A 21,203-nucleotide genomic window follows, 5' to 3' on the forward strand; every position below is an offset into this window, starting at 1 on the left:
GCTTCATGAGCTTACTTATTCTTTAGCTTGAGTAGGCTTCATCAAGTCTTTCTTATCAGACGGAGTCTACCTTAGTGTGGTTAGGCTGCTTTAACTAGTCTGACATAGTTTCTGAAAAACCCTATGCACCTGCATTTTTGAATGGTCTTTCTTTTCATGTTTAGGTACAAATTTTAACATAAAGCGGAAACATCATCGAATTTGTCTCTTGAGTTCTCAATAGCAACCTATATCCCATAGACCATCATGCATCTATCAGAACAGTTTACAGTAGCCAATAAAGAAACGGGCCTAGAAAACCTATTTGAATTCATTCACCAAATAGGACCATGTAGTCCGTGTTACAGTTCCATATTATGAGCCAATCACCAAACTCCAGTAGTACGGGAAGAGTTACACGTTGATGCACAGAAAGTAAGAGCAATCCATGAAGGTACGAAAGTGATATGAGTTCATGAAACGAGAAAGAAGGCATACAAGTAAAAGTAAATTCTTGAAGCTGCATATCCAGTATAGTATATAAACAATTAACGTAATATCCAGAAGAAAGGCATACCCGCTAATCCGCTATGTTGGTTCTTTTTCTTTGCTTCTTTTAATCAACAAAGTTTTCTTCCGTGACTATGTTTCTCAAAAAAATAAGTAACATTAATGAGAAAGGAATATCATCCATCATCCCGGAGCTTATGTAATTCTCAATTAATTGATTAAACCAGTGACATGACATTCAAAATATTTTGATCTTCCTTTGTAAAAAAGTCATCAGTAAACAACTCGACCAAATGCAGTAACATTTTGTGATGAGAATTCCAACAAGTAATTTCAAGCTTTTGAGTCAATCATGTTCCAATGCTAATGTCACAACTACTAATTATGTCATGCTTATTCCATAAACTTTGTCAAATCATATCATTTCTCTTGCAAGAATGTCCAACCACATTTAACAACATAAAAAATATGTAAAAAAATTATCATCATCAAAATGTTTCTTCTTACAAAAACAATGACGACCAACTAAAATTCATGAGCAAAAAAAAAATGGACATGATATACAGAACTGCTTTTCCTAGCAAGCAGATGTAAGCATATTGAACTCACCATTCATATTAGGTGCTCCGTCATAACATTGTCTATTCACATTTGTTAAGCTTAACCTCAAATAACAAATTTTAAGCTTGGCAAATGTGAGAGGACAAGGTTATGATGGAGCAAGTAATATGAAATGTGAATTTAATAGGCTTAGATCATTGGTTGCTAAGCTAAGCAATTCTACATATTATATTTATTGTTTTGCACATCAACTTCAGTTGGTCTATCGTTGCAGTTACGGAAAAAAAAATATATATGTTGATGTTGATGACTTTTTTTGACATGATTCTACATTGTTAAATGCGGATGGAGCTTCTTGCAAAAGAAAAAATATGCTTCGAGAAAATTATTAGAAAAACGTGTTGGATGGACTTAGTAGTGGTGACATTAGAACATGATTGAATCAAGAGATTTCTTTTATAAAGCTTAAAATAGTCTTCCGTTTGGTTGAGTTGTTTTCTTGAGTATGTATATTCAAATTCTTGATAAAAATTACTTTCTATAGTCACCACTATCTACTAAGTATTTAGTATTTTTCTAATAAAGGTGTAAATTGTGTGGATTCTAATAAATTTCTACCAAGTCTCATGTCTAAAAAGACAACGATCCAAGAACCGTTTGCACCTATATATAAACTAAGTTTCAACCAAAAAATAACCTGAGAAGTGAGAATCCGTGAACCTTTCAATACTCGAGCTTCCATGGCGAATGGAAAGATAAGTCTCCAAACAAAAGAGCTGATCGAAACAAACATATACAAGCTTCATATATACCTGCACTGGAAGCATAACACTGGTGATCACATAAGTGCTCTGTTTTTTTTCTAAACAGTCATTACAAAAATACATAAACCAACAACCGTCTCAACCCTAAAGACATCAGGACCACAATCACGGCCTATAATCTCAAGAAATTACCTCCGGCCAATATTAAAACAAAAACAAGGATTCTGTTGATTTTGCTTTCAAGATCCATATGCATTAACTTTGCAAAAATAATCCATTAACTAATTCATACGGAGATGAGGAACAAATATATACCTATACATATATGCATATGCCTTGCTACATCAGGATCGTCTATCACTCGATCACGAGTGCACTTTTGAATTTCTCTATCGTCATATAGTTTGAAAACTGAAGATGAGATGGTCTAAGGAAACGTTGAGAAGAAACGAAGGTGATGAATGATGGATGAAACGTTTTATGTACGTGAGGCGTCAGGGTTTTTATAGTTTCCCTTTGGAGAGCCTCGTAGGGTTTTTAACTTTTAACAAAAAAACGTCAAAACAATTTTCCAACGTCTCGTTATTTTTTATATCTATCTAAAACCTACACGTTGTTTAACTCTACCAAAAACGGCACGCAGTTTGAGAGACGAAATTCACCGGAGCTTTTTATGTTAGCGCCGGTTCTAGAACTTAGCCAAGTTTTGTTTTTTATCATGGCAGTCTCGTTTCTACGAATTCCAATTCCTTCGCGGGTCTTATGGTATCCGACCCGACTTATCCGGGTCACACCAGCTTTAGTACGCTTCTCTTCCTCCGCCGCCACATTTCAGCCGTCTTCTTGTTCAAATAGCTCCGACCAAATTCTTTCCGATAAATGGGAATCATATCGGAAGAAGAAGGTGGTTATTCGAATTGGGTACGTGGGTACTGATTACAGAGGTAATCTTTTTTTTAGCTCCAGATTGATTTTGACTGTGAATTGAAGCATTGCTATGTACAAAGTTTGTGACTTTGTTCTTCATTTCCAGGTTTGCAGATTCAAAGAGACGACCCTTCTCTCAAAAGTAAGTTTTAAGTCTTAAAGTTTGGATTTTTACTCTTGATCGTGAATCTTAGCATAAACCCTAAACCCTGATTCTTCTACTAGTTCCTGCAATTTCAGATTTCGTGGTTATCTTACCTTGTACATCTCTGTAAAGATCATGTTTTTATGGTCACTAGTATGCTAAGTTGAGCTCAAATGTTTTGAATTTGTAGCTATTGAGGGTGAGTTGGAAGTTGCTATATACAAGGCAGGTGGGATTAGAGATAGTAACTATGGTGATCTTCATAAGATTGGTTGGGCTAGAAGTAGTCGAACTGATAAAGGAGTAAGCTTTTTCTTGCTCCGTTCCATAACTAATGGTCCTCTTCTGATGCATATATATTCACTGTGTAATTTCTTTGATTGTTGTTGTTGGTAACTTGTTTTAGGTTCATTCTTTGGCAACATCAATATCGTTGAAAATGGAAATCCCTGAGACTGCATGGAAGGATGATCCTCAGGGCACTGTTCTTGCTAAATGCATTAGCAAACACCTTCCTGAGAATATCAGAGTTTTCAGTGTTTTACCATCAAATAGGTGAGTGAGAACCTCCAATAATGGTCCTGGTCTTGGTGCTATATGATTCTAGCATTTGAAAAGTTGAATAAGATTTTGAAATCATAGGGTTGCAATCTCATGCTTGACTCATTTGCAATTATAAGCTCTGTATCTTCACAGGAGATTTGATCCCCGAAGAGAGTGTACACTTAGGAAGTATTCGTACCTTCTTCCTGTTGATGTTATCGGGATCAAGAGCAGCTTTACTTCAGATGAGATTGACTATCACATTACGGATTTCAACGAAATTTTAAAACAATTTGAGGTGAGAGCTTTGTATCATTTCTTTGGTTATTAGAGACTTCAAGTTTGTTACATTTTTGCTTCATTGGCTTTGTTTGTGTAGGGTGAATATCCTTTCCATAACTATACACAGCGGTCACGGTACAGAAGGAAATCTGACCAAGTAATAAAACAAAGAAACGGACGCCCTCCAAGGAAACCAAAATCAGTCAAAGCAGCAGAAACAGAGTTTACAGAGGAGAACCACGGAGAGATTGAAGAAGAAGAAGAAGAAAAAGAAGTGGATGGTGAATCTGATGAACATGTTCCTCCTGATTCTGATAATTCCCAGGTGAACAGTCGTGCAAGATGGTTGTATGAGCCAGATGAGACAGATAAGCTGAGCGGTGCTCATTTCAGAAAAGTGTTTCGTTGTAGTAGTGGAAAGCTGGAGAATTCACTTGGATTCGGCTTCGTCGAGATCTCCATATGGGGAGAGTCATTCATGTTACATCAGGTAATGTATATATACAAAAAACATGGATTGCTTATAGTAGTGTAACTAGAATAGTATCATTGTTAATTTGTAATATGTTTGGACGTTAGATACGGAAGATGATTGGGACAGCTGTGGCAGTGAAGAGAGAGCTGCTTCCTAGAGATATCATAAGACTATCACTGAACAAGTTCACAAGAATCGTTTTGCCTCTAGCTCCATCTGAAGTACTGATCCTGAGAGGAAACAGTTTCGAAGTGCGTAGATTGCCTGAGAGGCCGGGGGTGGAAGCAACGGGTGAATCAGAAGAAGTGGAGAAGGAAATAGAGGAGTTTTACAGAGCAGTGATGGTTCCACAAGTGAGTATATTCTTGGATTCTGAGAAATCTCCATGGAAAGAGTGGGTGGAGCATTTGGACAGGAACGATGGTTTGATAGACGAGGAATTGAAAGATGTAAGGAGAGGTTGGGAAGAGTGGAAAGCCGCAAAACCATGGATGGCCAAGAAGAAGACTGAAGATGGTGATGAAGAGGTCAGTTCTGTTTCAGTAGCTGTTCATTAAGCTGTATGAGAGTCTTAACATTAATTACATCCATTTTTTGTGCACCTTTGATAGAATTTGTTATATGATTGATGTTTCATTTGCAATCTGACAAAAGTTTTTTTTTTTGAGAAGCATATAAAGTTTCTTGACTTCACATTGTTCTTGATTCACACACACATTAAGGTCTCTCTGTTTCAATGCAATGGTAAAATTTTGTTTTTACATTTTACCTTTTCGAACATTTTTCAGTTTTTTTTTTTTCTTTTTCTTTTGTAAATCGTAAAAGCAAACACAAGCTCTCTTAAGATTGTTGGTTCATTTGGAACAAGTAAACAAGAATTCTTTATACAAATAGTGGGTACACCTTTTTGAGTGGCTTGATTAATAACTACTCAAGGTTGTGTATATAAGTGAAAGAAACAATTCCATAAAACGGTAAAGGCTATTTTAAAGCTAAAGAAGTCGAACACACAATACACAAGTAAATCATACGATTTGTATCCAATGCAAAGTTTGGTTGTCCTACAAATGGAGAAAGTGACCTTGTCTCTATGGCGTCATATCTGATGTCACTCATGCGTCAGAGATATATGTCTTGTTAATTTGCATCATAAAGATATCAAAATCACAATCAATTAAGTAGGGAAGTTAGCAATGAGTAAATGATGGGGTTACATGAAGACGTGTAATCATTCATTGAATGTTTTTTTTTTTGTTAACTTTGCTTCGTAACGCTTCTCTTAGTCACACTCTTCGTTTTGACAATGCAGCACATCTTCGTCTCAACATGTCGACTTCAAGGATCATTAAATTGAATTCTGTTGGAATTTATTGTCTCTTTGACTCTTGGCGTTATACGATATATGTTGTAGAACATTCTTTTTCCATTCATATAGAAAAAAAAGAAAACAAGAAATTACTTTGTTTCTGGAACGAAAAATTGATGATTAAAGTATTGATTAACATGATGAGAGTATCAAATATCAAATATAAGAAAATCCAGTATACAGCACCCGTTAGATACATAGATCCTCACAGGGCCATAGATGTATACGTACGTGTACCGTGGTCATTGCCAAGACAACAATTAATACATTTTTTAATTGATTTATTTCGTTAGTTATAGTGAGTTAAGCCTTAATCCACCCTCTTATCTGAGCATCCACAAAGTTGCCAAGGTATTTGTAAGCAGCCTCCGAGGGATGAATTGAGTCCCAAAACAAGTGATCGGAGTGATTCGGACAAGTCTTTGTAAGGGGATTGCACATGAAGGACGTTTCCATGTATCCTGTTCCGCAACATCCTTTCTTCGTCTCCTTGAATCCTGTTTTCATTTGTACGACGATGAGTATATATTGCATAAATTAGCAAGATTGTAATTTAGATGACTTGCGTGGCAAGGAAGAAATGTGGTATATACCATATTTGGTAGGATTTTGGATCATGTCCATCACAGGGTCGTAGACGTTGGCGTAAAGGAACTTGCTTCCCGGTAGAGACGCTTCGATCTCAGGCAGTTTCTTTACTAGTTTCTGATTGTACAAAACGGAGTCTTTGTTCTCTTGTTCCACACAAAATCTAAAAATGTTTCTCATTTTCGCGGTCATTTGGATTGGTAAACATCCCATAGGCGGCAACCCTCCAACCACAATATTACGGCAACCTAAACTATAAAGCTCCTGCACATACAAGAGGTAAAGATTTGAGAGTCAAAAAATAAATATCAGCTACTGGTATCAGACCTAGAGGAAGAAAATATATGAGATTTTTACCCGGACAAAACCGTCAAGCCTCTTGAGGACAAACTCTTGGTAACCATAGATAGTAGGATACTCAAGACGCCTCGTGGGGATATCATAAAAGTTCAAGATGAAATCGTTAGGCCCTGCGCTTATGACCACTAAAGCGTTGTTAATGATCTCCATTGCTTTCTTGTCTCCTACGATACCTTTGAGGCGAGCAATGTAATTCTTGAACATGCTTGGTTGTTGTGAGACCGGTATTGCTTGGCTCGAGAGCGAAGTCCGGTCATCGTAACCCGCACCGGCCGATGCAAAACAGACGCCAGTGATAATGTCTTGGTCGGAGATGTTCGGCTGTAGAAACGGAGGAACAAACTCTTTGATGTTAAGTTTGGAGGCAATGACATCAGAGATTACTTTGCCGTTAGAGAATCTTCCGCTAGCTTCATGGCCAGGGAGATCAACACCGTAAGGGAGATGCTTAGCCTTGAAAGGGGTTCGTAAATGGTAGTTGTTGTTGCCTGTATCTGCGGTTGAGTCACCGAAGATTAGAATCGCTGGGAAAAGCGGCTGCGTTGTGACATTTGCAGCCGCATTGCAAGACACGATAAGTGTTCCAACGAAGAGACCAAACACTATAGTTTTGGATGTAGACATTGTGAATTTTTTTTTGTTGATTTGTTGATTTTACTTTGTTGAATTTGAAATGTGTTTGGTTAGTAATTTATAAGGGAATGAGCTTTGACCTCTGTAGGACTGAGTTAGTTTTTGAACCATGCTGTTTCTCTTATTTTGTAAGTTTGTTTTTCTTGAGACTGAAAAAGAAAAGATANGTTGATTTGTTGATTTTACTTTTTTGAATTTGAAATGTACGTGTTTGGTTAGTAATTTATAAGGGAATGAGCTTTGACCTCTGTAGGACTGAGTTAGCATGCTGTTTCTCTTATTTTGTTAGTTTGTTTTTCTTGAAACTGAAAAAGAAAAGATAAAAAGAAAACAGTATCTAATTAAAGATATAACTAGTATGGTCAAAAACAGAAGAACTTGAAACTAAATTGGTCAAAAAGTAAAAAACAATTTGTTGGTCGGTTTAATTAAAAATACAAAATATTTAGCAACAATGAACAATGTACTATATTTAAACTAATGAATGTATTATTTATTAACTTAATTAACTAGTATAACTTTTGGTACAAAAAATTGGGAAATTAAAACAAATACATTTATTCTAATATGGGCCATAAACTTCCTTTGAGTCGAATAGTACGGAGACATGATTGGAAATGGCTATTCATCTTATAATTTGGCCAAAAATTTTGACATTGCTATTTGAGTTTCTTTTTATTTATTTTTTGAGATTATGCGATATTAAATTTCTTACTGATAAAAAAATGTTATATACACAAAGTATGAAAGTATGAAGAAACCGGACAACTAGCAGAATTTGAAGCACCAACCATATTACATATTAATGAAGGTGGTTGATCAAACTCGAGCTCAACCGTGCGGGAACCATAGTTGGAGAAGATCTCCAAGGTTCGACTTAAAGTTCCAACACCGACATTATATGAACAAAGATTCAATTCAGATAGATTCAAACCCAACAAATACACAGATCTCTAGTGATATGTTTACGGCGGTTTACGGAAAAACAATACCGAAAATAAAAATAGTCGTGCCCATGATTATGATCTACTAATATACAATAAAAGATATATCTTACAAAATGTTGACAAAAGAATGTTTATGTAATAAAAGATGTTTACAAAATGTTGACAAAAGAATGTTTATGTAATACCCACTAGTACCAAGACTCAAGATGCTACATGCTAGTAGTCATGTTAAAGACCGTATGCAATTTGGTTAATTTTTTAAAAGGTACTCTGAGTTTATAGACTATATGTAAATTAACATACACACATCAGATAGCTTGTTTAAAAGCGTGAGTGTAAATTGGACAGGCCACCTCAGTGGCCACGTATGGTATCATCTATCGTAAGTTGTTTCGTGGACTTAACCATTGATCATGACAACAAATTTTAAAGAATGATACATTTCTATCTCCAAGTTATTTACACCTAAAATTTATTTTAAAAAGCTGGTTGTATACAATCACATCTAATTTTTTTTAAAAAGCTGGTTTATTTTATTTTCCTTTCATTTAGCTCACATTAAAATCCATACAATTTAGATACCTGGATTTTAGCATACGATAGAAAAAAAAAACTATTCATATGGATATGTCGTGTTACTATCATGTTAAAATCTTATGCCAACTCGAAATTGCAGCTATATATCACATATTCACATATATATAGTCAGTACCAATTTTTTTTTTTTTTTTTTTTTTTTTNTCACATAGTAGAACTTACACTGTTACACATTCCTGAACATGAGTTCTAACTCGGTAACAACAATATAGTGCAAATATGCTAAAGTATACATGTCCCATTTAGTTACACAGCTTAGTGTGAATATAAAATAAAATTCCTGTAAAAAGTATCCATTAATTGCCAAAGTTTTATGGCGGCATAAATTATGTATAGGTATGAAGCTCAAATCTTAAATTCTGCGTAATACATTGCATTGTCTTGATCTCGACCATATATAATTGGTTAAGATCTCTTCTGTGGGTGAGAACGTTCACGTCGTCTCTCTCTCTCGCAATATGTTCAAACCGACGTCTAATAATAACTTACACCAAATAAACATATCTGGACGACATCATAGAGTAATAGAAATAATTCGATTTAGGTGAGAGTATATTGATTGTTGATAGGGTCCCCATAAAATTACTTAAATAAGAGCCGCATGATCGATTTCTTGGACCCACGTTCGAACCAACAAGAACACCAACTACGTACCAACAGAATATTATGTTTGCATATATTAATTAGGCTCACCCAAAATTTCTTCAAGTCCTTTTTTTCCACTAATAATCAAACAAGGTCGTTTAGAATTCTTCAGCATTCATAAATGATCTAGCACTAATTCAGCAACAATGATAATAAAGGATCTTTATTTTATGTTTTCGTTAAAATAAAGGATCTTTATAAAAATTCGATTTCAGTATACATCATTTTGTTTCTCTCTATCTAATTTTTTACATCCTTACTAATCTCATATACAAAAAAACCTGAGTACCGGTTACTCTTAAACCGGTTTATATCGGTTAAATACAAAATTATGGATGTTACCAAAACATATTGCTTAGCCTGATAACGACGGAAAACGCTACGTTTTGCCATTAAAAACTTCTTGTTCTACTTCATCTTCTTCTTCTACGGCTTCTGTGAATAGAACTTGCGGTTGCGTAGATACAAAACAGTGGCGAGGACAGCGGCTATCGAACACAGCATTCCCCAATATACCAAAGTGATTTGAAAGCAATGCATCCCAAAACACTTGCCGTCATCCCCGTAGAGAGCGGCTCCGTCGCGGTAAACTTTAGCGGCTAACGTACCGAAAGCAAGAGATCCGATGGGAATGTTTCCAACAACAATATTGTGGTTAACTCCAAAATGCTTCGTCCCAAAAAGCTCTGCGGTCATTGTGACGGATAGTGAAGTCAAGGCGCCGGAAAAGACTCCGATCACCGCCGTGCTGATGAATAGAGAGATATCGGAGTCGACCAGGAGGAGGAGAAACGAAGCTACCATGGCTACCAATGAAACCGCCATAGAGACCGGACTTGACGGCATGTATTTGCTCCTGTAATGAATAAAAATCAAATAAATATTAATTAGCATTCGGACAAAAACTAAAATAGAAATAAATATTACAATAAGCAAAAAAATTCCCGAGAAATTAGGGGATTGATTATAAAGAAAGTGTCGATTTGTCGAAGGTTATTCGATGAATGAGACCGAACACGTTAGATGCAAGGAACGCAACATATGTTTATAATTGTACGTGTAGGTCAACGTAGTTGTATTATTAAGGAATAATTGATTAGGTTTTTAATTAGTAGTATCGTGCTAATTAATTAAAGATTAAAAGGGTAAAAGGGTTTAAAGTAATGTGATTTTTACCTAGAGAAGAAGTAGTCGAGTAACGAAGGAAGCAAGCGGCCAAAAAATCCAAACGACGACGCGAGAGCAACCAAGGAACTAGTTGCGGTGCAGCCGCGAGATTCAGCAATCTGACCAAGGTTGTTCATAAACACTAGCCCCACCGTTGGACCGAATAAATAAAGTCCAAAATATATCCAAAAGTCCTGTTTCTTCCATAGTTGTGTCCACTCGACCTCTTCTTTAACTCCAACTATTGCCTTCTCGAATTCTTCTTCTTCTTTCGTGTGATCTTCTTCTTCTACGAGTTCGAATTTGTCGGGAGCTTCAAGATCGTGTACCTTTTGTTGTGTTTTCCTAGAGGACACAAACTCTTTGAACCAAACTCCAATTGGTATACCGATAGGAGAAAAAAGAAACAGAGTAATGCCGACGAGTACTAAAACCGTAGGAGCTGAGAGAAGACTCGTAGCCACCGCGTAGATCCCCGTGGCTATAGTCAAGACGAACAAAACGATGAACCCTACTTTAACATCTTTAGTAGACGACGTCGTCTTATCTCCTCCGTGTCTCATCAACATAGGAGCCGTCACGAAACAAGCGACCAATGGAACGAGAGAGTTGAGCAAGAGATAACCCGAAGCTGCTTCGCGTGGAGACGAGTTGGAAAACGAGTTGACCATGTCGGTGTATATCTTCCCGCTCAAACCTTGAAAACTCGCCGTGATCCCCACGGCGACTTGACGGTTCATTGGAAAACTGTTGATCGCCACGATGTAACAAGCCGTGTTGATCCAACAGATACTGTTCCCGGCCAAGAAACTAAGACACCAGATCTGTGGGAACGATAATGTAAACATATTTTTGACGATGGAGAGATACTGGAGACCGTAGCCGGCAAAACCTAGTGACCCTCCGACGAGAAGGACAAGAGGGAGAGGAAGATATACGGCGGCGATCCCGGAGATGAAACCGAGTACTTTCCCGGCGTCGGAGGCGAACGAGAGATAGTTTAGCTTAAACTGAGAGATTGAGAGAAACTCTTTCAGCTGTGAAGAGTAAGCTGGGAAACTCAAGTTAGTGCCATTGAAAGATTGAAGCCAGAGGACAGCGACGAGGCTTAACCACGGGAGAACTTTCGGAGACATTGTTTCTTGAGGGTGATATAGAAAAGAAAATAAAAGAATAAGAGATTGTGAAATAAATTGAGGGGGGAGGATTTGTATTTATAACAAAGAGATTATATTACGATTTTATAATCCTAATAGGATTTGATCATATGTCGTAGGTCTGGGCATAAAATCCAAATCCGAAAATCTAAACCGTATCCAAACTGAAATAAGCGGATTTAAATCGAACCGATATTAAAAAAATAACCAAAATTTTTATTATTTTAGATATCGGATATTATCCGTCCGAACCGATATCCAATATATATCCAAATATAACCGAACATAGAAGAAATAGTTTGATATTCCGATAGATATGCCTCATATCTTTTATGTATTTGTATGGTTTTATGAGAACCTTGTCATTTACTTAATTTCTATTTTTTTTTTAAATATTCTATTAGTATGGTTATTTGGGTATATTAAAATTAAAAAGTATTCAAATAAAATACTGTCCAATAACTTTTGGTTTAATTTTGGTTATCGACAATAATATCCAAACCGATCTAAAATCCAAATTATCCGAACCATAATCGATCCAAAATTTATAAATACCCGAAAAAATTGAAATCCAAAAAATCCAAACCGAATCATATCCAATATCCAAACGGCCAAGCCTAATATGTTGTGGTAAGGAGAAGGAAGATGTGGTTAGTTTAGTAATACAAGAAAAGGAAAGAGGAGGTTGAGATTTTATTATACATTTAATTTAATGCTGATGTTGCCTTTTTACAAAAACAAAATTTTGTATTTTTACTTGCGTTATTATCTCCTTTGCAAAATAAATAATTAGAAAACAAAATAAATCTTAAATCAGATTCGTACCAGAGAAAAAAAAAAACTACCTCTACGAAAGAGGAAATTCATGCCTCAATATACACAAGTTCAGATATTCTTCTCTAACAAGCAATTTTTTTAGTAAAGTAATTTATGTTTTTACAGGTTCAAATATTTATTTTAGTCGGCAATAAATTTGTATATATAATATTTTTTTTTGAATGTAATTTGTATATATAATATTACGTAAGAAAGAGATGAATTTTAAAATAAAGAACATTGAACTATTATTGAACATCAATATATAAACTTTAACATGATTTGATTTCCTTTAGTTAGCAAAAAACTTTTTTATCTTTACCCTTCTTATTTCTAATGTTAATTGATTAACTAGGTAAGGATCCATACTATGCAGAAACTAATTTTATGCTATTTAATTTGAGTAAATTTTAGATATATTAATATCGATATATTTGATTAATTAATTACAAATATTTAATACGTTGAAAGACTACAAAGTTGTTATAATTGGTTTATTATATAGAGTTATATTTTTAAAAATTTTGGATCATTAGAAAAGGAACAATTTCTGTATTTTTTTTTCAGTTACTTATGTTTTGAAGAAATTGATTTTAATTTTAGATTTTTTCTGTGGTTTAAACCATTTAATTCCAGTTATATATTTATATTTTCATATTTAATAGTAAAATTTAATATTTGATATTTTGAAGTAATTAATTTGATATTTCTTTTCAAATGTGTATGGCACTTACTTTTGTGAATCACTAGTGAGTGGATAAAAGTAGCTTACTTAGAATAAGAAATAGTAATAAGTATTTTTTGTCTAGAATTGGGTGGGTAAAGGGACTAATGTTTGTAATTAGTCTTGTCTTGAACTAATATTTAATTGAAATACTTGGGTATCAGTGTTATATGCATTTTTCAACATGAGAATTCTGATAGTTAATTTTTTTAGTTTGGCTTTGTAAAAAAAAGCTTGGCTAATGTTATGTAAAAAAAAAAACCCTATTTGATGTTAAATTTTCACTTGATTTTTATGTCTTCTAAAAATGTAAAAGTAAAATTGTTTGTTACCTTTGTTTATAACAATGAGATATGGTCATCCTGGTTACTCCAGCCATCATGTTTTTTTTTTTTAATAGAACTTTCCAAGTATATGTAAAAAGATGTATCAATTATATAGTTTGAAACGTTAACATAGAAATATGGGTTTATTATGTGCTTATTATAAGTAATATGGAGTCAGGGAGGTAAATTTGTTAAACTTACATGCTTGATACATAATTATCTATCATCATTTTCAGCCATGAATTTTGGAAAACTTTTTCGGCTATTATTATAAATTTATAGAGTCAACTAGTCTCCCACTATATAACAACCACAAAAACAAAATTAATCATATGAGTAAATGAAATTAAAAAAAAAATAAGATGGTAGACTTAGGGAGGTAAATACTAAATAATTAGATAGAAAGCACTTGAATTAAGTCAGATGGAAAGCCAAGATAGACAGCATATTTTAGGTGTGAGAATTACTAGAGAAGATAGTTATAAATCTGTTTTACTTTTGCATTAGAAGTTTTTTTAAAAATATTTTGTTTTAATTATTTTCCTAGCATAATTTCCCGTTTTGAGGTTTCCATACTTGATTAAATTTTGTATATCTAGAAACTCTAACATGAAATATGTAATATTGTAAGAGTGAAATGTAAGAGTATGTATTTTTGGTTGGATTTAAACGAAATTAGTGATGTCACTTAGACCAAAAGTTTAAGTAAACTGTCTTCCGTCCATTCCATTTAGAACATCAGATTTTCCAGACAGAATCTACATTCAATGGTGTGATTTAAAGATATTGAGGATATAAGATCCGCAAGCACCAACATCCTCAATGAACATTATGATCATATTCAATTTGGCATAGATATGTTCATTTTCTATAATGCTATGTTTGCCTCGTTTTAACTTTAAGATATTAAGGACGACGGCGATCACCAACATCCTCAATCAACATTTTGACCATATTTAATTACGTTGGCTTAGATATGTTATATGTACATTTGGTATACTGCTATGTGTACTCCTCTTTTATCTGAACATTATGCTTTTTATTTCCATTTCTGCATTTGACTCTTAAATGTTGACAACTGTATTGTCCCATATTTTCTTCTATGGTTTGAAACACAAACTATATCGAATTTAAATCCGGATGTTAACACGTTAACAGTAGACAACTTATGAATTACAACAAAACACGTATTGTATCTATTAAACATCAACTTTACAAAATATATATTGTAAATTTGTAATAGACTAAGACCATGCATTTAAATGTTCTAAGTTCAACATTATTGGAAATACTTACAACAAAACACGTTTTGTGACCAAAAAAGTACTTGTATAGAATAAATATGGAGCTATAATTCAATTCGCTCATTTATTTGTACTTTACACAATGATAGTGTTTATTCAACTACTATTTAATTAAAGTCTAACCAATTTATTAATTTGTTCGGCACAATTATTCAAATCATTAAAAACATACTAATAAAAAAACACTAATTAAAAGAAATTGGCATTATAATAATGTTATTTTCATTCTCTTTTTCATTTTGTTGGTAATGTTAGTTAATGCCCTTATTTCTCGGAAACGCACAAGCATAGCAAAGGTTTTATGATCGAAGCCGTCTCTCGCCCGTCATTGACCAACTTTTTAATTGTCACTTTGGCCAATGGTTTATACGTGGGACTACATACTGTATAGTTTAAGATATATAAGATTCTCATTGCAAAAAAGATTGAATATAATAGGGGGAAGAAAATACGAGGAAGAATGTTATAAGACAGCAATTTTAAGAAAGAAGTCGTATCTCGTTGGTTGATGTACAACTGTTCATTCTTCATCAGATAGTTTCCAATAATTTCAGAAGACACACCAACTGATCCAGTGTTACTCCAGTTGCCAATTCGGCTTATGTTTCAACCCTTTGTATGAAGACTAATATTTTTTTAACATTGTTTAATTTGTATCGTCAAACTAAACATTTGCTAACTACCTTAATTTTTAAACATACAAATCGAAACTCGTTGGCGATATTCTGACTAACTTAATTAAACTACTTAAAAATGTAAAAACAAATCGCATCGCATGCACACTTTCCTTTCGATGTCTGAGTGTAGCATGGGAACCAATACAACCTTTATGCCAATGGTATAAACAGCTTATTAACTTTGATGTAAAGAATATTTCGCATTAATGAATCAATGTAGAGGTACAAAGGTATTTATACTAAACATTAGTATATCAGAATAGTAAGCTAAAGGAGACTTAACGTAACTACCCTAATATACAACCATAAACTTATATGATATATAAGTCAATATAGCTAAATTAAATGAGTCATAAAATATCAAGTTAATACAAATTGTGCATTAGCAGATAAGATCATACTTCCTCTTTTACCATCAACGCCGAAAATCCATTTAGATCTTTCAAATTACCAACTCCCACACACTAATAGAATATGTCCATTAGAACAATATTTTGAATCGAAATCGTTGCAGACGGTTAAGAATCTGTCACACGAATAAATCTTTCCTCATTCATTTGTAAACAATTATTTTGGTGCCTATCAGTTTATCAGCTTCCCGCCAACTTTCTGCATATGTGGCAGCGATTATTAATGGAATTTTTTTGTAAATTTGTTTTCGTTTTCACATAGTTTAAAGGGTGAAATATGATTTAAAATGATGTTTGAGTTTTCCACCAATAGCATGCCTTTCTAGTAAATTTTACATTTGACTAAGCTATTTGAGTAACTTTCCCATAACTAATATTGTTTGTTCATTTCTTATAATTCTATAGTACCAAAAAATAAATATCACTGATAATTTAAATTTTCTAAAATGATGACATGATGATGTGGTAACTTAAAGATGTAGTTTAAAACCTGATATACATACTTTCCTAAACTCATCCTATTATTAGTATGCATATTTTAGAATCTCTAAAAAAACCAAAAAAACTAATACTTAATTTAATAGGATTTCTGAAAAAAAAATTTCTAAAAAAAAACAAACAAACACAAAGAATATAAAAGTCTTCCTTTTAACGCTGAGATATTTGCTCACTATTTGACAGTTTCAATTTTTTATGGTTAGGAAAACGAAGATTTTTGATCTTTTTGTGGCTATCCATTGATGCATGTTTAGAAATTAACCCTAAAAATTTATCTTGTGATCATGAGGACGAAAGAGGTAAGGTTAATTGTAATGGTATGGATTATAGTTGGGTGGAGTTCGTGCATGGGAAGGTTCGTAGTGGAGAAAAACAACCTCAGAGTGACTTCGCCAGAGTCCATCAGAGGAGTCTACGAGTGCGCCCTTGGAAACTTTGGTGTCCCTCAGTACGGCGGAAGCATGTCTGGTGCGGTGCTTTATCCCAAAGCTAACCAAAAGGCTTGCAAGAACTTCGACGGTTTCGACATTTCTTTTAGATCTAGAGTCGCTGGATTGCCCACATTCGTTCTCGTTGACCGAGGAGGTAATTTTCTTATTCATTTGATTATTTCATTATAATTAAAGACAAGACTTCTTACACAAGAAACTCGTAAGAGGTGACTTTTGAGACAAGACACCTAATGTTGATATTGTTGTCTCAGATTGTTACTTCACTTTGAAGGCATGGAATGCGCAAAGAGCAGGTGCCGCGACCATCTTGGTGGCAGATAACAGGCCCGAGCAACTCATCACCATGGATGCACCAGAGGATGAGACGACAGATGCAGATTACCTACAAAATATCACAATTCCTTCAGCACTGGTGAGCAGATCTCTTGGGAGTGCCATCAAAACGGCCATAGCTCACGGTGAGCCTGTTCATATAAGTTTAGACTGGCGGGAGGCTCTTCCACACCCGAATGACCGGGTAGCCTACGAGCTATGGACCAACAGCAATGATGAATGTGGACCCAAATGTGATGCACAAATCCAGTTTCTAAAAAGGTTCAAAGGAGCTGCTCAAATTCTTGAGAAAGGAGGCTATACTCGCTTCACTCCCCACTACATCACTTGGTATTTCACTTATTATCCTCTCCCCTTATATGCCTATATATTAAGATTCAACATACTGAAAAGATTAACAATTTTGAATGTTCTATATATTTAGGTATTGTCCTGAAGCATTTCTCGCAAGCAGACAATGTAAATCACAATGCATTAATGGCGGAAGGTATTGTGCTCCTGACCCTGAACAAGATTTCTCGAGAGGATACAATGGGAAAGACGTGATTGTTCAAAATTTACGCCAAGCGTGCTTCTTTAGAGTGACTAATGAAAGTGGGAAGCCTTGGCTTTGGTGGGATTATGTCACTGACTTTGCCATTCGTTGTCCCATGAAAGAAGAGAAGTATAACAAGAAATGTGCTGATCAAGTCATTCATTCTCTTGGTAACCTAACATTTCTTGGCATATGTTACTTATCATGTCTTGAGATCTTATTATATGTTTTTTTTCGTGTAGGAGTCGATGTGAAGAAAATTGATCACTGCATCGGAGACATTGAAGCAAATACGGAAAATCCTGTTCTTAAAGAAGAACAACATGCACAAGTTAGTTTCTTTTCTTTTTGAGATATGTAAACATTCAAACTGTTAAAAGTCTAAACCTTAATTCATTGGTAAAATTTTTAGGTTGGAAAAGGCTCACGAGGAGATGTAACGATACTACCAACCATTGTGATAAACAATAGACAATATAGAGGTTAGGAGAAAGAATATATTTAAATGTCCCACTCTAAATGTAGTGATTTATTAATGTCTTATTGTTACAGGAAAGTTACAGAGATCAGCCGTGCTTAAGGCCCTTTGCTCAGGGTTTCGTGAGACGACCGAGCCACCCATTTGTTTAACTGAAGGTACCCTAGCTTAACTTAATGACATATTCTATTTGGTTGAATATTACTTGTAATATTTGGTTTTGGATACTTTGTTTGGGCAGACATAGAAACCAATGAGTGTTTACAAAACAACGGAGGGTGTTGGGAGGATAAAACAACTAACATTTCAGCTTGCAGGGTACTAAAACAATTACTCTTTTATTGTTATAACTATCCCAAGCCTTAAAATGAGTGTTTATTTTACTGTTATATTGTAGGACACTTTTAGAGGAAGAGTATGTCAATGTCCCATTGTTCAAGGCGTCAAGTTTCTCGGTGACGGTTACACACATTGTGAAGGTAAAAATGTTCAACCATATATATATATGATATGGATCTTTAATCCCAATATATATTCACATGCTTAAATATAAAAACTGTAGCTTCGGGAGCACTACGTTGTGGCATAAACAATGGAGGATGTTGGAAACAAACTCAAATGGGAAAAACATATTCTGCTTGCCGTGTAATCTGACAAATCTCTCGACTAACTAGTTTTCATAATTCTAGTTTGACATTTCCTTTATATAAACATTATTTCATCTTTTTATGTTTTTGCTAGGATGATCATTCCAAAGGATGCAAGTGTCCTCCTGGATTCAAGGGGGATGGGCTAAAAGACTGTCAAGGTACTAGTTAGATTAAATTATGGAAACACGAGAGTTTTGGAATCAAATTATGTTGACGTACGTAAATGCAGACGTGAATGAGTGTGAGGAGAAAACAGCGTGTCAATGTCGCGATTGCAAATGCAAGAACACATGGGGAAGCTATGAATGTAGCTGCAGTGGAAGCTTACTTTACATAAGAGAGCACGACATTTGCATAAGTACATATATTTTAATTTTACACATCCATCATTCATCATATATTTGGAATAAAAGAATCATCATCCACTAATCATTTAAATTGTGTACAGACAAGGATGCGAGAGGAGATGTAAGCTGGGGAGTGATATGGATAATATTCATGGGACTTAGTGCAGCTGCTCTAGGAGCTTATACTATTTATAAATACAGAATCCGGGTATTTTTTTTATATCTCGAGACGTTATAATACTTTTTCATTAATATTGGATTTGGATTATGTTATATATGTTTTAATTGATTGGTGTGTATTTGTGCAGACATATATGGACTCGGAGATAAGAGCGATAATGGCGCAATACATGCCTCTTGATAATAATCCTAACGGTCAACCTTCTTCTCAACTTGAGTTGTAAGAACAAAAACACAAAAGTCTTCACTCTGATCAACATCAAAACTTATATAGAGTTGCTACGCTTTGATTACAAGTCTTTTTTTTTTCTTTTCTTTATATATCATAGATTAAGCTCTACAAAACCATATTAGCCAAGTCCATCTGATAACATGACAATGGACCGGTTTTATAATTTTGCTATGCTTTTGGTGTTAATTGTTCATTTATTAATAATAAACATCATGTACACACAAAATCGTTAGAAGTGTGTACTTAACAGTTAACAAAGCAATCCATAATGAGAAAATGCTAATATCTTAGTGACTTTTGGTGTATATATATATCCAGCTTCCAATAAAGATTAAATTTATTTCTTTGAGCAAGGATTTTTTCTTTTCTATTCATGCAATTTACTAAATAAAAAAATTTAACAAAAAATAAATTAAAATTTTGTGTTAAATCTTTTGTGAATATTTGGATTTAACCAAATTTTATTTTATTATCATTATTTTTTTGGGGACAAAAATTGTAACACCCGCAAACCAATTTTTGGTATTATGGTAAGGGTGTCGATCGACACCTTCTCGTGAGGCATCGATCGACACAAATTGCGGCCGGTTTGGTCGGTTCAATTTTATTTGTCCGGTTTGCCTGGTTGGTTTAGAGAATCTCTAAATCGAGTGTAAAAGAGGGAAAACGACCCAATGTCGTGTTTTTGTCAGTATTCGCCGTTTTTGAGAGAAAAACAAAAGAGAGAGTGTTCTTGAGCTTGTGAGAGAGATTGGTGAGATTCCTTGCTGTTCTTGGGAGATCTAAGGGTGGGAAGGAGCTAGAAGCTTGCTAGGAGTGAGGGAATTCGTTCTTGTTGGTCAGAATCTTCTTGTAAGAGGTGAGTGCATGACCATGGCTTATCTAAGCTAANACTCTGATCAACATCAAAACTTATATAGAGTTGCTACGCTTTGATTACAAGTCTTTTTTTTTTCTTTTCTTTATATATCATAGATTAAGCTCTACAAAACCATATTAGCCAAGTCCATCTGATAACATGACAATGGACCGGTTTTATAATTTTGCTATGCTTTTGGTGTTAATTGTTCATTTATTAATAATAAACATCATGTACACACAAAATCGTTAGAAGTGTGTACTTAACAGTTAACAAAGCAATCCATAATGAGAAAATGCTAATATCTTAGTGACTTTTGGTGTATATATATATCCAGCTTCCAATAAAGATTAAATTTATTTCTTTGAGCAAGGATTTTTTCTTTTCTATTCATGCAATTTACTAAATAAAAAAATTTAACAAAAAATAAATTAAAATTTTGTGTTAAATCTTTTGTGAATATTTGGATTTAACCAAATTTTATTTTATTATCATTATTTTTTTGGGGACAAAAATTGTAACACCCGCAAACCAATTTTTGGTATTATGGTAAGGGTGTCGATCGACACCTTCTCGTGAGGCATCGATCGACACAAATTGCGGCCGGTTTGGTCGGTTCAATTTTATTTGTCCGGTTTGCCTGGTTGGTTTAGAGAATCTCTAAATCGAGTGTAAAAGAGGGAAAACGACCCAATGTCGTGTTTTTGTCAGTATTCGCCGTTTTTGAGAGAAAAAC

General features: G+C 34.4%; 4 protein-coding genes across 5 annotated transcripts; 2 read left to right on the forward strand and 2 right to left on the reverse strand.

Moving 5' to 3' along the window:
* LOC104786628 (putative tRNA pseudouridine synthase) lies at window positions 2,522-4,879 on the forward strand. Its single transcript, XM_010512077.1, has 7 exons — window positions 2,522-2,758; window positions 2,848-2,883; window positions 3,077-3,189; window positions 3,293-3,441; window positions 3,583-3,727; window positions 3,809-4,201; window positions 4,291-4,879. The coding sequence occupies exons 1-7, from the start codon at window positions 2,533-2,535 to the stop codon at window positions 4,741-4,743; spliced, it is 1,515 nt and encodes a 504-aa protein (XP_010510379.1). The 5' UTR covers window positions 2,522-2,532; the 3' UTR covers window positions 4,744-4,879.
* On the reverse strand, window positions 5,856-7,132 carry LOC104786629 (GDSL esterase/lipase At2g30310). Its single transcript, XM_010512078.2, has 3 exons — window positions 6,498-7,132; window positions 6,146-6,404; window positions 5,856-6,049 (listed from the first exon to the last, which is right to left on the reverse strand). The coding sequence occupies exons 1-3, from the start codon at window positions 7,122-7,124 to the stop codon at window positions 5,856-5,858; spliced, it is 1,080 nt and encodes a 359-aa protein (XP_010510380.1). The 5' UTR covers window positions 7,125-7,132.
* On the reverse strand, window positions 9,507-11,662 carry LOC104786631 (protein NUCLEAR FUSION DEFECTIVE 4-like). Its single transcript, XM_010512079.2, has 2 exons — window positions 10,499-11,662; window positions 9,507-10,178 (listed from the first exon to the last, which is right to left on the reverse strand). The coding sequence occupies exons 1-2, from the start codon at window positions 11,623-11,625 to the stop codon at window positions 9,749-9,751; spliced, it is 1,557 nt and encodes a 518-aa protein (XP_010510381.1). The 5' UTR covers window positions 11,626-11,662; the 3' UTR covers window positions 9,507-9,748.
* LOC104786632 (vacuolar-sorting receptor 2-like) lies at window positions 16,676-19,770 on the forward strand. 2 transcript variants are annotated; one of them, XM_019245860.1, is made up of 13 exons: window positions 16,676-16,986; window positions 17,105-17,516; window positions 17,611-17,891; window positions 17,964-18,052; window positions 18,134-18,203; window positions 18,274-18,357; window positions 18,441-18,517; window positions 18,597-18,678; window positions 18,762-18,844; window positions 18,941-19,007; window positions 19,079-19,211; window positions 19,296-19,404; window positions 19,505-19,770. In XM_019245860.1, exons 1-13 carry the CDS (start codon window positions 16,686-16,688, stop codon window positions 19,598-19,600), a joined length of 1,884 nt encoding a protein of 627 aa, XP_019101405.1. In that variant the 5' UTR covers window positions 16,676-16,685; the 3' UTR covers window positions 19,601-19,770. The 2 variants fall into 2 exon arrangements, with proteins under 2 accessions (XP_019101405.1, XP_010510382.1); XM_010512080.1 differs by having other exon boundaries at window positions 19,079-19,207; window positions 19,298-19,404.

This window comes from Camelina sativa, chromosome 5, assembly GCF_000633955.1.
Source record: "Camelina sativa cultivar DH55 chromosome 5, Cs, whole genome shotgun sequence".
In the NCBI taxonomy this organism is placed as follows: Eukaryota; Viridiplantae; Streptophyta; class Magnoliopsida; order Brassicales; family Brassicaceae; genus Camelina; species Camelina sativa.

Excerpts from the sequence above, each read along its gene's own strand:
- LOC104786628 (XM_010512077.1), top strand. The coding sequence starts at position 2,533 with ATGGCAGTCTCGTTTCTACGAATTCCAATTCCTTCGCGGGTCTTATGG. Across the intron at positions 2,884-3,076 it reads AGACGACCCTTCTCTCAAAA|CTATTGAGGGTGAGTTGGAA; the intron begins GTAAGTTTTAAG and ends TTGAATTTGTAG. Across the intron at positions 4,202-4,290 it reads AGTCATTCATGTTACATCAG|ATACGGAAGATGATTGGGAC; the intron begins GTAATGTATATA and ends TTTGGACGTTAG.
- LOC104786629 (XM_010512078.2), bottom strand. The coding sequence starts at position 7,124 with ATGTCTACATCCAAAACTATAGTGTTTGGTCTCTTCGTTGGAACACTT. Across the intron at positions 6,405-6,497 it reads GGCTTGACGGTTTTGTCCGG|GAGCTTTATAGTTTAGGTTG; the intron begins GTAAAAATCTCA and ends TTGTATGTGCAG. Across the intron at positions 6,050-6,145 it reads CCAAAATCCTACCAAATATG|GATTCAAGGAGACGAAGAAA; the intron begins GTATATACCACA and ends AAATGAAAACAG.
- LOC104786631 (XM_010512079.2), bottom strand. The coding sequence starts at position 11,625 with ATGTCTCCGAAAGTTCTCCCGTGGTTAAGCCTCGTCGCTGTCCTCTGG. Across the intron at positions 10,179-10,498 it reads CTCGACTACTTCTTCTCTAG|GAGCAAATACATGCCGTCAA; the intron begins GTAAAAATCACA and ends TATTCATTACAG.
- LOC104786632 (XM_019245860.1), top strand. The coding sequence starts at position 16,686 with ATGAGGACGAAAGAGGTAAGGTTAATTGTAATGGTATGGATTATAGTT. Across the intron at positions 16,987-17,104 it reads CGTTCTCGTTGACCGAGGAG|ATTGTTACTTCACTTTGAAG; the intron begins GTAATTTTCTTA and ends TTGTTGTCTCAG. Across the intron at positions 18,053-18,133 it reads AAGAAGAACAACATGCACAA|GTTGGAAAAGGCTCACGAGG; the intron begins GTTAGTTTCTTT and ends TAAAATTTTTAG.